Genomic DNA, 14,005 nt, shown 5'->3' with positions numbered 1-14,005 from the left:
AAAGTCTATATACAGTGAGTGCAAATTAGGTAAAATAAGGGAATTAAGGCAATAAATAGGCCATGGTGGCAAAGTCATTACAGTATGGCAATTAAACACTGGAATGGTAGATGTGCAAAAGCTGGAATGTGCAAGTAGAGATACTGGGGTGCAAAAGGAGCAGAATAAATAAATAAATACAGTATGGGGATGAGGCAGATAGATGGGCTGTATACAGATGGGCTATGTACAGGTGCAGTGATCTGTGAGCTGCTCTGACAGCTGGTGCTTAAAGCTTAGTGAGGGAGATGGGAATCTCCAGCTTCAGAGATTTTTGCAGTTCATTCCAGTCATTGGCAGCAGAGAACTGGAAGGAAAGGCGACCAAAGGAGGAATTGGCTTTGGGGGTGACCAGTGAGATATACCTGCTGGAGCGCGTGCTACAAGTGGGTGCTGCTATGGTGACCAGCGAGCTGAGATAAGGCGGGGCTTTACCTAGCAGAGACTTGTAGCCAGTGGGTTTGGCGACAAGTATTATGTGAGGGCCAGCCAACGAGAGCGTATAGGTCGCAGTGGTGGGTAGTGTATGGGGCTTTGGTGACAAAACGGATGGCACTGTGATAGACTGCATCCAGTTTGTTGAGTAGAGTGTTGGAGGCTATTTTATAGATGACATTGCCGAAGTCGAGGATCGGTAGGATGGTCAGTTTTACGAGGGTATGTTTGGCAGCATGAGTGAAGGATGCTTTGTTGCGAAATAGGAAGCCGATTCTAGATTTAATTTTGGATTGGAGATGCTTAATATGAGTCTGGAAGGAGAGTTTACAGTCTAGCCAGACACCCAGGTATTTGTAGTTATCCACGTATTCTAAGTCAGAGCCGTCCAGAGTAGTGATGCTGGATGGGCGGGCAGGTGCGGGCAATGATTGGTTGAATAGCATGCATTTAGTTTTATTTGCGTTTAACCTGTTATGGATAGGGGGCAGTATTTTCACGTCCGGATAAAAAACGTACCCGATTTAATCTGATTATTACTCCTGCCCAGAAACTAGAATATGCATATAATTATTAGCTTTGGATAGAAAACACTCCAAAGTTTCTAAAACTGTTTGAATGGTGTCTGAGTATAACAGAACTCATTTGGCAGGCCAAAACCTGAGAAGATTCTGTACAGGAAGTACCCTGTCTGACCATTTCTTGGCCTTCTTGATCATCTCTATCCAAAACAAGGGATCTCTGCTGTTACGTGACACTTCCTACGGCTCCCATAGGCTCTCAGAAGGCGGCAAAAAGCTGAATCGTGGCTTTGCAGGCCCTGGCTGAAAAACATTAGCACGTTTGGATAGTGGTCGGTCAGAGTACTATGAGACTGAGGCGCGTGCACGAGGCGACCCCATGTTTTTATTCTTTCGTCTTTGAACGTAAACAACGACTCCCGGTCGGAATATTATCGCTTTTTTACGAGAAAAATAGCATAAAAATTGATTTTAAACAGCGGTTGACATGCTTCGAAGTACGGTAATGGAATATTTAGAATTTTTTTGTCACGAAACGCGTCGGGCGCGTAACCCTTCGTCACCCTTGGATAGTGTCTTGAACGCACGAACAAAACGCCGCTATTTGGATATAACTATGGATTATTTTGAACCAAACCAACATTTGTTATTGAAGTAGAAGTCCTGGGAGTGCATTCTGACGAAGAACAGGAAAGGTAATCAAACTTTTCTAATAGTAAATCGGAGTTTGGTGAGGGTCAAACTTGGTGGGTGTCAAAATAGCTAGCCTGTGCTATCTACTCAGAATATTGCAAAATGTGCTTTCACCGAAAAGCTATTTTAAAATCGGACATAGCGAGTGCATATCTATAATTCTTAAAATAATTGTTATGTTTATCGTGAGTAATTTAGTAAATTCACCGGAAGTGTTAGGTGGGAATGCTAGTTCTGAACGTCACATGCTAATGTAAAAAGCTGGTTTTTGATATAAATATGAACTTGATTGAACAAAACATGCATGTATTGTATAACATAATGTCCTAGGCGTGTCATCTGATGAAGATCATCAAAGGTTAGTGCTGCATTTAGCTGTGGTTTTGTTTTTTGTGACATTATATGCTAGCTTGAAAAATGGGTGTCTGATTATTTCTGGCTGGGTACTCTGCTGACATAATCTAATGTTTTGCTTTCGCTGTAAAGCCTTTTTGAAATCGGACAGTGTGGTTAGATAAAGGAGAGTCTTGTCTTTAAAATGGTGTAAAATAGTCATATGTTTGAAAAATTGAAGTTTTTGTATTTTTGAGGAATTTGTAATTCGCGCCACGCCTATCATTGGATATTGGAGCAGGTGTTCCGCTAGCGGAACGTCTAGATGTAAGAGGTTAAATTAACCTCTCTAGGGTAGGGGGCAGTATTTTCACATCCGGATAAAAAAACGTACCCGATTTAATCTGGTTACTACTCCTGCCCAGAAACTAGAATATGCATATAATTGTTTGATTTGGATAGAAAACACCCTAAAGTTTCTAAAACTGTTTGAATAGTGTCTGTGAGTATAACAGAACTCATATGGCAGGCAAAAACCTGAGAAGATTCTGTACAGGAAGTGACCTCTCTGACCATTTCTTGGCCTTCTACACTCTCTTTATTGAAAACAAAGGATCTCTGCTGTAACGTGACACTTTCTGAGGCTCCCATAGGCTCCCAGAAGGCGCCAGAACGTTGAATGATGACTTTGCAGCCCATGGCTGAAAAACAGTAGCGCATTTGGTAAGTGGTCGATCTGAGAACAATGAGACTGGTGCGCGCGTGCACATGAAGAGTCCATTTTAGATTTTGAGTCTTTGAACGGAAAGGACGTTTCCCGGTCGGAATATTATTGCTTTTTTACGAGAAAAATCGCATAAAAATTGATTTTAAACAGCGTTTGACATGCTTCGAAGTACGGTAATGGAATATTTAGAAATGTTTTGTCACAATACGCGTCCGCGCGTCACCGTTCGGATAGTGTCTTGAACGCAAGAACAAAACAGAGGATATTTGAACATAACTATGGATTATTTTGAACCAAAACAACATTTGTGGATGAAGTAGAAGTCCTGGGAGTGCATTCTGACGAAGAACAGCAAAGGTAATCCAATTTTTCTTATAGTAAATCTGAGTTTGGTGAGTGCCAAACTTGGTGGGTGTCAAAATAGCTAGCCCGTGATGGCGAGCTATCTACTCAGAATATTGCAAAATGTGCTTTTGCCGAAAAGCTATTTTAAAATCGGACACCGCCATTGCATAAAGGAGTTCTGTATCTATAATTCTTAAAATAATTGTTATGTTTTTTGTGAACGTTTATCGTGAGTAATTTAGTAAATTCACCGGAAGTTTGCGGTGGGTATGCTAGTTCTGAACGTCACATGCTAATGTAAAAAGCTGGTTTTTGATGTAAATATGAACTTGATTGAACAAAACATGCATGTATTGTATAACATAATGTCCTAGGAGTGTCATCTGATGAAGATCATCAAAGGTTAGTGCTGCATTTAGCTGTGGTTTTGGTTTTTGTGACATAAATGCTAGCTTGAAAAATGGGTGTCTGATTATTTCTGGCTGGGTACTCTGCTGACATAATCTAATGTTTTGCTTTCGTTGTAAAGCCTTTTTGAAATCGGACAGTGTGGTTAGATTAACGAGAGTCTTGTCTTTAAAATGGTGTAAAATAGTCATATGTTTGAGAAATTGAAGTAATAGCATTTCTAAGGTATTTGAATATCGCGCCACGGGATTCTACTGGCTGTTGAGTAGGTGGGACGATTTCGTCCCACATACCCTAGAAAGGTTAACACAGTGTCCAAAGAAGGGCCAGAAGTATACAGAATGGTGTAGTCTGCGTAGAGGAGGATCAGAGAATCACCAGCAGCAAGAGCGACATCATTGATATATACAGAGAAGAGTCGGCCCAAGAATTGAACCCTGTGGCACCCCCATAGAGACTGCCAGAGGTCCCGACAACAGGCCCTCCGATTTGACACACTGAACTCTATCAGAGAAGTAGTTGGTGAACCAGGCGAGGCAATCATTTGAGAAACCAAGGCTGTTGAGTCTGCCAATAAGAATGTGGTGATTGACAGAGTCGAAAGCCTTGGTCAGGTCGATGAATACGGCTGCACAGTAATGTCTCTTATCGATGGCGGTTATGATATCGTTAAGGACCTTGAGCGTGGCTGAGGTGCACCCATGACCGGCTCTGAAACCAGATTGCATAGCGGAGAAGGTACGGTGTGATTCAAAATGGTCGGTAATCTGTTTGTTAACTTGGCTTTCGAAGACCTTAGAGATGCAGGGTAGGATAGATATAGGTCTGTAGCAGTTTGGGTCTAGAGTGTCTCCGCCTTTGAAGAGGGGGATGACCACAGCAGCTTTCCAATCTTTGGGAATCTCAGACGATACGAAAGAGAGGTTGAACAGGCTAGTAATAGGGGTTGCAACAATTTCGGCAGATCATTTTAGAAAGAGAGGGTCCAGATTGTCTAGCCCGGCTGATTTGTAGGGTCCTGATTTTGCAGCTCTTTCAGAACATCAGCCATCTGGATATGGGTGAAGGAGAAATGGTGGGGACAGCCAGGTGGAAAGCATGGCCAGCCGTATAATTGAAATTCTCAATTATAGTGGATTTATCGGTTGTAACAGTGTTTCCTAGCCTCAGAGCAGTGGGTAGCTGGGAGGAGGTGCTCTTATTCTCCATGGACTTTCCAGTGTCCCAGAACTTTGAGTTTGTACTGCAGGATGCACATTTCTGTTTAAAAAAAGCTAGCCTTAGCTTTCCTGACTGCCTGTGTATATTGGTTCCTAACTTCCCTGAAAAGTTGCATATCACGGGGGCTATTCGATGCTAATGCAGAACACCGCAGGATGTTTGTGCTGGTCAAGGGCAGACAGGTCTGGAGTGAACCAAGGGCTATATCTGTTCCTGGTTCTACATTTTTTGAATGGGGCATGCTTATTTAAGATGGTGAGGAAGGCATTTTTAAAGAACAACTAGGCATCCTCTACTGTCGGGATGAGGTCAATGTCATTGCAGGATACCCGGGCCAGGTCGATTAGAAAGGCCTGCTCGCAGAAGTGTTTTAGGGAGCGTTTGACAGTGATGAGGGGTGGTCGTTTGATCGCAGACCCATTACGGATGCAGGCAATGAGGCAGTGATCGCTGAGATCTTGGTTGAAAACAGCAGATATGTATTTGGAGGGCGAGTTAGTTAGGATTATATCTATGAGGGTGCCCGTGTTAACGGATTTGGGGTTATATCTGGTAGGTTCATTGATAAGTTGTGTGAGGTTGAGGGCATCAAGCCTAGATTGTAGGATGGCCAGGGTGTTATGCATGTCCCAGTTTAGGTCACCTAGCAGCACGAGCTCAGAAGACAGATGGGGGGGCAATCAGATTACATATGGTGTCGAGGGCACAGCTGGGGGCGGAGGGTGGTCTATAGCAAGTGGCAACGGTGAGAGACTTGTTTCTGGAAACGTAAATTTTTAGAAGTAGGAGCTTGAATTGTTTGGGTACAGACCTGGATAGTAAGACAGAACTCTGCAGGTTATCTTTGCAGTAGATTGCAACACCGCTCCCTTTGGCAGTTCTATCTTATCGGAAAATGTTATAGTTAGGAATGGAAATGTCAAGGTTTTTGGTGGTCTTCCTAAGCCAGGATTCAGACACGGCTAGGACATCCGGATTGGTGGAGTGTGCTAGGGCAGTGAATAAAACAAACTTAGGGAGGAGGCTTCTAATGTTAACATGCATGAAACCAAGGATTTTACGGTTGCAGAAGTCAACAAATGAGAGTCTGGAGGATGGGAGTGTGGCTAGACACTGCAGGGCCTGGATTAACCTCTACATCACCAGATGAGCAGAGGAGGAGTAGGATAAGGGTACAGCTAAAGGCTAACAGAACTGGACGTCTAGCACGTTCAGAACAGAGAGATAAAGGAGCAGATTTCTGGGCACGGTAGAATATATTCAAGGTATAATGTACAGACAAAGGTATAGTAGGATGTGAATACAGTGGGGGTAAACCTGTGCATATAGTGATAATGAAAGAGATATTGTCTCTAGAAATAGCATTTAAACCAGGTGATGTCACTGCGTGTGTGGGAGGTGGAACTACATTTTTAGCCGAGGCGTTTTGAGCAGTGCTGGAGGCTCTACAGTGAAATAAAACAATAGTTACAAACATAAAACAGCAATGGACAAGGCATGGTGACGTTAGGGAGAGGCATGCGTAGCCGGGTGATCATAAGAGTCCAGTGCGTGGCTTCAGGCAGCTAGCGGTGGGCTAGCAGGCTAACAAAGGCCTTAGAGGGGCGACGCGACGGAGGAAAGTCTGTTGTGGCCTCCTTGTGCAGTTACATCAGCGGACGGATCAGCAGGGCTCCGTGTGGTAAACCAGGCCAATTGGCAAAATATGTATGGTGGCCAAAGAAATATGTCCGAAGGGCCTCTTCAGCCAGCAGTCCAATGTGGTTTAGGTAGCTAGCAGGCCATGGATTAGCGGCTGTGCATTCAGGGGACGTTAGCTGCTATAATTCTAGGAGGGGAAAAAAAAAATATATATATATATATATATATATATATATAATAATAAAAATAGGTTCAGAGCTTGCGGTAGGAATCCGGAGATATGGAGAAGAAAAAGTCCGACTAGCTCTGGTTTGAGTCGCGCTGTACAGACTGACGAGAGTTGTCCGGGATAAAGGTAGCTGATGACCGCTAGCAAAGGATAGCTGACTGTTAGCTAGTAGCTTCGGAATGTATTCGATGGGCCTCGTAAGCTAACAGTCCATTATGCTCTAGACAGCTAGCATTCAGGGAATGTTAGCTGCGAAGGTCGGTAGGTGAGAAGGTTCAGAGCTTGTGGTAGGAATCCGGGGATATGGAGAGAAAAATAGGTCCGGTATGCTCTGTTGAATCGCGTTGTACAAAGTGGCGAGAGCTTTCCGAGCTAAAGGTTAGCTGATGACCGTCAGCTGGCTAGCTTATGTTGGAGATTCTAGTAAGAGGTAGAGAGAAATACTTTAGAGAAAAAGCAGGTCCACACCACATTGGGTGAGGCGGGTGGCAGGAGAGTATTTTGAAGTAAGGATACACGGGCCACGACAAGACGAGGACAAAAGACGTCTTACTGCTACACTGGACTTTCTGACGGGCCGCCCCTGGGTGGTGAAGGTAGGAAACAACATTTCCACTTCGCTGACCCTCAACACTGGTGCCCCACAAGGGTGCGTGCTCAGCCCTCTCCTGTACTCCATGTTCACCCACGACTGCGTGGCCATGCACGCCTCCAACTCAATCATCAAGTTTGCAGACGACACAACAGTAGTGGACTTGATTACCAACAATGACGAGACAGCCTACAGGGAGGAGGTGAGGGCACTTGGAGTGTGGTGTAAGGAAAACAACCTCTCACTCCATGTCAACAAAACAAAGGAAATGATCGTGGACTTCAGGAAAAAGCAGAGTGAGCACCCCCCTAGCCACATCAACGGGACAGCAGTGGATAAGGTGGAAAGTTTTAAGTTCATGGGCGTACACATCACAGACAAACTGAAATGGTCCACCCACACAGACAGTGTGGTGAAGATGGAGCAACAGCGCCTCTTTAACCTCAGGAGGCGGAAGAAATGTGTCTGGTCACCCAAAACCCTGACAAACTTTTACAGATGTACAATCGAGAGCATCTTGTTGGCCAGTATCATAGCCTGGCAACTGCACCGACCTCAATGGCAAGGTTCTCCATAGGGTGGTCTGCACAACGCATCACCGGGGGCAAACATTTACATTTACATTTAAGTCATTTAGCAGACGCTCTTATCCAGAGCGACTTACAAACTACCTGCCCTCCATGACACCTACAGCACCCGATGTCACAGGAAGGCCAAAAAGATCATCAAGGACAACCACCCGAGCCACTGCCTGTTCACCCTGCTGTCACCCAGAAGGCGAGGTCAGTACAGGTGCATCCAAGCTGTGACCGAGAGACTGAAAAATGTATGGCCAATATACCACCAGCTTCTATCTCAAGGCCATCAGACTGTTAACCTGTTGGGGCTAGGGGGCAGTATTTGCACGGCCGGATAAAAACACGTACCCAATTTAAACTGGTTACTAATCTTGCCCAGAAACGAGAATATGCATATAATTTGTCAATTTGGATAGAAAACACTCTAAAGTTTCTAAAACTGTTTGAATGGTGTCTGTGAGTATAACAGAACTCATATGGCAGGCCAAAACCTGAGAAGATTCCATACAGGAAGTGCCCTGTCTGACAATTTGTTGTCCTTCTGTTGCATTTCTATCGAAAATACAGCATCTCTGCTGTAACGTGACATTTTCTAAGGCTTCCATTGGCTCTCAGAAGGCGCCAGAAAGTGTAATTGGGTGTCTGCTGTCTCTGGGCAAAGAACAGCAGGAGAATTTGTGAGTGGTCAGCCTGGGAACAGTGACACTGGAGATGCGTGTTCATGAGAATTCTCAATTTTTTTCTTTCAGCCTTTGAACGAATACAACGTCGCCCGGTTGGAATATTATTGTCACGTCCTGGCCAGTATAAGGGTTAATTGTCATTTTAGTTTGGTCAGGACGTGGCAGAGGGTATTTGTTTTATGTGGTTCAGGGTGGTGTGTTAGTTAGGAGGGCGTTGGATTTATTATTTCAGGGTTTTGAGTTATGGTCTATGTTGATGTATTTCTATGTGTAGTCTGGTTGTTCTATTTCTATGTTTGGTTAATTGGGGTGGACTTCCAATTGAAGGCAGCTGTGTGGTGTTGCCTTTGATTGGAAGTCCTATATTAGTTGGGTGTGTTTGTCTGTTTAATTGTGGGAGATTGTTTAGCGTGTGTAAGCCTAACAGGACTGTCTATAAATCGTGAGTTCGTTTTGTTATTTTTGTATGTACGTTTTTGAGTTTATTAAATGTTCAAAAATGAACTATCACAACCCTGCTGCATTTTGGTCATCTTTTTCCGACGATGATTTCGCTATATCGTCCTCCGACGAAGAAATCCCTGACAATTATCGCTATTTTACGAGAAAAATAGCATAAAAATTGATTTTAAACAGCGTTTGACATGCTTCGAAGTACGGTAATGGAATATTTTGAAATGTTTTGTCACGAAATGCGCTCGCACGTCACACTTCGGATAGTGACCTGAACGCACGAACAAAACGGAGCTATTTGAATATAACTATGGATTATTTGGAACCAAAACAACATTTGTTGTTGAAGTAGAAGTCCTGGGAGGTCATTCTGATGTAGAACAGCAAAGGTAATCCAATTTTTCTAATAGTAATTCTGAGTTTAGGTTGTCCCAAACTTGGTGGGTGTCAAAATAGCTAGCCGTGATGGCCGGGTTATGTACTCAGAATATTGCAAAATGTGCTTTCGCCGAAAAGCTATTTTAAAATCTGACACCGCGATTGCATAAAGGAGTTCTGTATCTATAATTCTTAAAATAATTGTTATGTATTTTGTGAACGTTTATCGTGAGTTATTTAGTAAATTCACTGTAAGTTTGCGGTGGGTATGCTAGTTCTTAACATCACATGCTAATGTAAAAAGCTGGTTTTTGATATAAACATGAACTTGATTGAACAAAACATGCATGTATTGTATAACATAATGTCCTAGGAGTGTCATCTGATGAAGATCAAAGGTTAATGCTGCATTTAGCTGTGGTTTTGGTTTTTGTGACATAAATGCTTGCTTTGAAAATGGCTGTGTGATTATTTTTGGCAGGGTACTCTCCTGACATAATCTAATGTTTTGCTTTCGCTGTAAAGCCTTTTTGAAATCGGACAATGTGGTTAGATTAACGAGAGTCTTGTCTTTAAAATGGTGTAAAATAGTCATATGTTTGACAAATTGAAGTTATAGCATTTTTGAGGTATTTGTATTTCGCGCCACGCGATTCCACTGGCTGTTGACTAGGTGGGACGCAAGCGTCCAACCGGCTTCCACCCGGTTAAGCAACCCTGCACCTTAGACTGCTGCCCTATGTACATAGACTTGGAATCACTGGTCACTTTAATCATGGAACACTAGTCACTTTAATAATGTTTACATACTGCTTTACTCATTTCATATGTATATACTGTATTCTATTCTACTGTATTTTAGTCAATGCCACTCCGACATTGTTTGTCTTAATATTTATATATTTCTTAATTCCATTCTTTTACTTTTAGGTTTGTGTGAATTGTTAGATACTACTGCACTGTTGGAGCTAGGAACACAAGCATTTCACTACACCTGCAATAATATCTGCTAAATATGTGTATGTGACCAATAAAATTTGATGTCTTCAGTAGGTCCTATGATTGTAGTCTGGCCCAGGGGTGTGAAGGTGAACGGCAAGGCACTGGAGTGACGAACCACCTTTGCTGTCTCTGCCTGGCCTGCTCCTCTCTCTACTGGGAATCTCTGCCTCTGACCCTATTACAGGGGCTGAGTCACTGGGTTGCTCACGCTCTCCCATTACCTCCTTAAGAGGGGTGGCTCACGTAATGCCAGGATTTTTTCACTGATGTGATCTTCCTTTTCCGTTTTGCGCCCCCCTCAGGCTCGTGTGGTGGGGGACATCTTTGTGGGCTATTCTCTCTCTCGTACATTTTGTCTCAACCTCTGAATGCTGTGACCCAGGTGGTTTGACCCGGGTGGTTTTTAATGGCCATGTACCCTTATAATCTCCACCCGGCACAGCCAGAAGAGGACTGGCCCCCCCTCAAAACCTGGTTCCTCTCTAGGTTTCTTCCTAGGTTCCTGCCTTTCTAGGGACTTTTTACAAGCCACTGTTCTTCTGCATTGCTTGCTCTTTGGGGTCTTAGAAGGGGTTTCTGTATAAGCACTTTGTGACAACTGCTGATGTAAAAAGTGTTTTTCCCACCATATAAATTCAGAAACTTTTCCGTCTTTTTTCAATAAAGAATGTGTTATCGAAGAGTGTGTGTGTGTGTGTGTGTGTGTGTGTATGCACAATACATACCAGGGGTCTGGAAGTTGATGCGTCTCATCTCAACGGGGTCTGTGGGGTGATGGGCCATCATCTCAGCATTACACAGAAGGCTCTTGGTGCCTGGCTCGGAGTCCTTCCTCTTACTGCTCAGGGACCAGGGAGACGGAAACAACGGGACACACACCAGACAAGAGACACACCAGAGAGAGTAGAGTTCATGACTGTCTAACAGTATTCATCACAATCTATTTTCTTAATGAACACAAGTTAAACATATATTATACTGCTATAAATTGCCACACTGCAATTTAAGCATTAGATTTTGCCCTGCATCATCTGTCCTTTGAGATCAAGACAACTATTTAGTATGGCCGACACTCACCTGTCTGGCTTGTTGCTTCCGAAACAGGAGCAAGCAAGGGAATGAATAATGAAAGGAGGAGAGGAACAGAGGGAGAGAGAGAGAGAAATCTATATGATACATTTATACTCAAAATCCACTTTCTGTAGATGACACTTCTTTTCAGCTGGGTCAGGCTAGCAGTCATTCCTTACAATGCTGGTTATTGTATCTTTGCCTGTTATGCCAGTACACTGTGTAAGCTGAGGTAGCTACACTTCAATGGTTATAGTGGGCTAGCACCGTATGTGCTTAGCATGTTAGTTAGTTATAGCATATTAGTATGTTAGCATGAAGGTGGTTAGAGTGTTAGCATGTTAGCTACTTATAGCATGCTAGCTATTTATAACATTAGCATGTAAGCTGGTTATAGAGTGTTAGCATGTTAGCTACTAATAACATTGTTATTAGCATGTAAGCTGGTTATAAAGTGTTAGCTACTTATAGCATGTTAGCTATTTATATAATTAGCATAAAAGCAGGTTATAGCGTGTTAGCTAGTTATGGATAGATACTGTAGTTATACATGTTAGCTATAAAATCGCTGTAAGTTCAGTGCTCCCTCTGCGGGTCTCACTCACTTCTTGTAGAGCAGGATGGCGATGACGATGCAGATGATGAAGACCACGGCCAGGACGGGTCCCACCACCCAGATCAGACCATCCCCCGCGTCCAGGGGCTGGGGATCTGAGTCCGGAGCGATCACTGGCTCTGTGTACGGACTGTCCGCGTACATCTTCTACAATACACAAACAAAGAGCACAGTGAGTGAGGAATACATATCACAGTAAGAGGTAGCCAGGGGAAATTAACCTAATTTTCATGAATTTAATTGTCTTAGAAGTATTGCAACGTCTCTTGAGAATGACAGAGAAGACTACGTGAGAGGGATGCACACCGTCCTACAATGCATACACTGTTAGAAAAAAGGGTTCCAAAAGGGTTTCTTCGGCTGTCCCGAAGGGTTCTACATGGAACAAAATAGGGTTCTACCTGGTACCAAAAACGGTTCTTCAAAGGGTTCTCTTGCGGGGACAGCCGAAGAACCCTTTTAGGTTCTAGATAGCACCTTTTTTTTCCTAAGAGTGTATACACAATCACACAAAAACAAACATAATTGGATTGGCCCGTACCACTGTGGTGCCATTGAGTTCCGCCAGGATGAAGAACACATACTCCTGTCCCGGTTCTAGAGCGCGGTTCTCAAAGCCTCCATAGTCCAGCTGGTCCCCTAGAGTGAAGAAGGCTGGCAGAGTAGCAGGGGTGAAGAGGGCTGAGATGTAGGCTCTGCGCAGGTCTACCTGTTTCTGCTGTCTAGATTCCCTCTGTCTCTGACTGCTGTCCTTCAACAACTGGGAGACAGAGAGAGAAGGAGAGTGAGGGAGGGACGGAGAGAGCGGGAGAGAGGGAGCGAGAGAGCGGGAGGCCGGGAGTGAGAGAGAGAGAGAGGGATGGAGGGAGCGAGAGAGAGAGGGAGGGATGGAGGGAGCGAGAGAGAGAGGGAGCGAGAGAGAGAGGGATTAAGGGAGCGAGAGAGAGAGGGAGCAAGAGAGAGAGGGAGCAAGAGAGAGAGAGGGAGCAAGAGAGAGAGAGGGAGCAAGAGAGAGAGGGAGCAAGAGAGAGAGGGAGCGAGGTGATGTTACTGATGCATTTGTTTATGCAAACATGAAGAAACCACATGGTAAAATCTAAAAGAGCAAAGGTTCTCAGAGAGCTCTCACCTCCTCCAAGTCCATCTCATCTGGGCTCTTGAGATGTCTAATGACCCCCCTTGCCCTCCTCAGAGGAACTACCACCACATACAGGTTCCTACAGGACAGAGGAACAACCAGATTGTCAGAGAATTTCATTACAACTTTTCTGTGGCAGTTTACTAGCTGAAGTCGGAAGTTTACATACACCTTAAAACACCTTAAAATACATTTAAACTCAGTTTTTCACAATTCCTGACATTTAATCCAAACAAAAAGTCCCTGTCTTAGGTCAGTTAGGATCACCACTTTATTTTAAGAATGTGAAATGTCAGAATAATAGTAGAGAGAATGATTTATTTCAGCTTTTATTTCTTTCATCACATTCCCAGTGGGTCAGAAGTTTACATACACTCAATTAGTATTTGGTAGCATTGCCTTTAAAATTGTTTAACTTGGGTCATACGTTTCAGGTAGCCTTCCACAAGCTTCCCACAATAAGTTGGGTCAATTTTTGGCCCATTCCTCCTGACAGAGCTGGTGTAACTGAGTCAGGTTTGTAGGCCTCCTTGCACGCACACGCTTTTTCAGTTCTGCCCACACATTTTCTATGGGATTGAGGTCAGGGCTTTGTGATGGTCACTCCAATACCTTGACTTTGTTGTCCTTAAGCCATTTTGCCACACCTTTGTAAGTATGCTTGCGGTCATTGTCCATTTTGAAGACCCATTTGCGACCAAGGTTTAACTTCCTGACTGATGTCTTGAGATGTTGCTTCAATATATCCACATCATTTTCCTTCTTTCCTCAGCCATCTATTTTGTGAAGTGCACCAGTCCCTCCTGCAGCAAAGCACCCCCACAACATGATGCTGCCACCCCCATGCTTCACGGTTGGGATGGTGTACTTCGGCTTGCAAACCTCCCCCTTTTTCCTCCAAA

The 14,005-nt window shown here is 43.8% G+C and overlaps 1 protein-coding gene across 16 annotated transcripts in view; it reads right to left on the bottom strand.

Moving 5' to 3' along the window:
- LOC106569513 (receptor-type tyrosine-protein phosphatase S) overlaps window positions 1–14,005 on the bottom strand; it is a 125,981-nt gene that overhangs the window by 17,233 nt on the left and 94,743 nt on the right. For 8 of the 16 annotated variants that reach the window (XM_045694333.1, XM_045694332.1, XM_045694335.1 and 5 more), the window contains 5 exons: window positions 13,095–13,182; window positions 12,507–12,725; window positions 11,955–12,112; window positions 11,356–11,370; window positions 11,004–11,128 (listed from right to left, as the gene is read on the bottom strand). In XM_045694333.1, coding sequence (XP_045550289.1) covers window positions 11,004–11,128; window positions 11,356–11,370; window positions 11,955–12,112; window positions 12,507–12,725; window positions 13,095–13,182 — 605 coding nt within the window. The remainder of the gene's footprint in view (window positions 1–11,003; window positions 11,129–11,355; window positions 11,371–11,954; window positions 12,113–12,506; window positions 12,726–13,094; window positions 13,183–14,005) is intronic. The other 8 variants (XM_014140942.2, XM_045694334.1, XM_045694340.1 and 5 more) reach the window with 2 other exon arrangements.

This window comes from Salmo salar, chromosome ssa14, assembly GCF_905237065.1.
Source record: "Salmo salar chromosome ssa14, Ssal_v3.1, whole genome shotgun sequence".
In the NCBI taxonomy this organism is placed as follows: Eukaryota; Metazoa; Chordata; class Actinopteri; order Salmoniformes; family Salmonidae; genus Salmo; species Salmo salar.
This window is presented reverse-complemented; position numbering and strand designations above follow the sequence as displayed.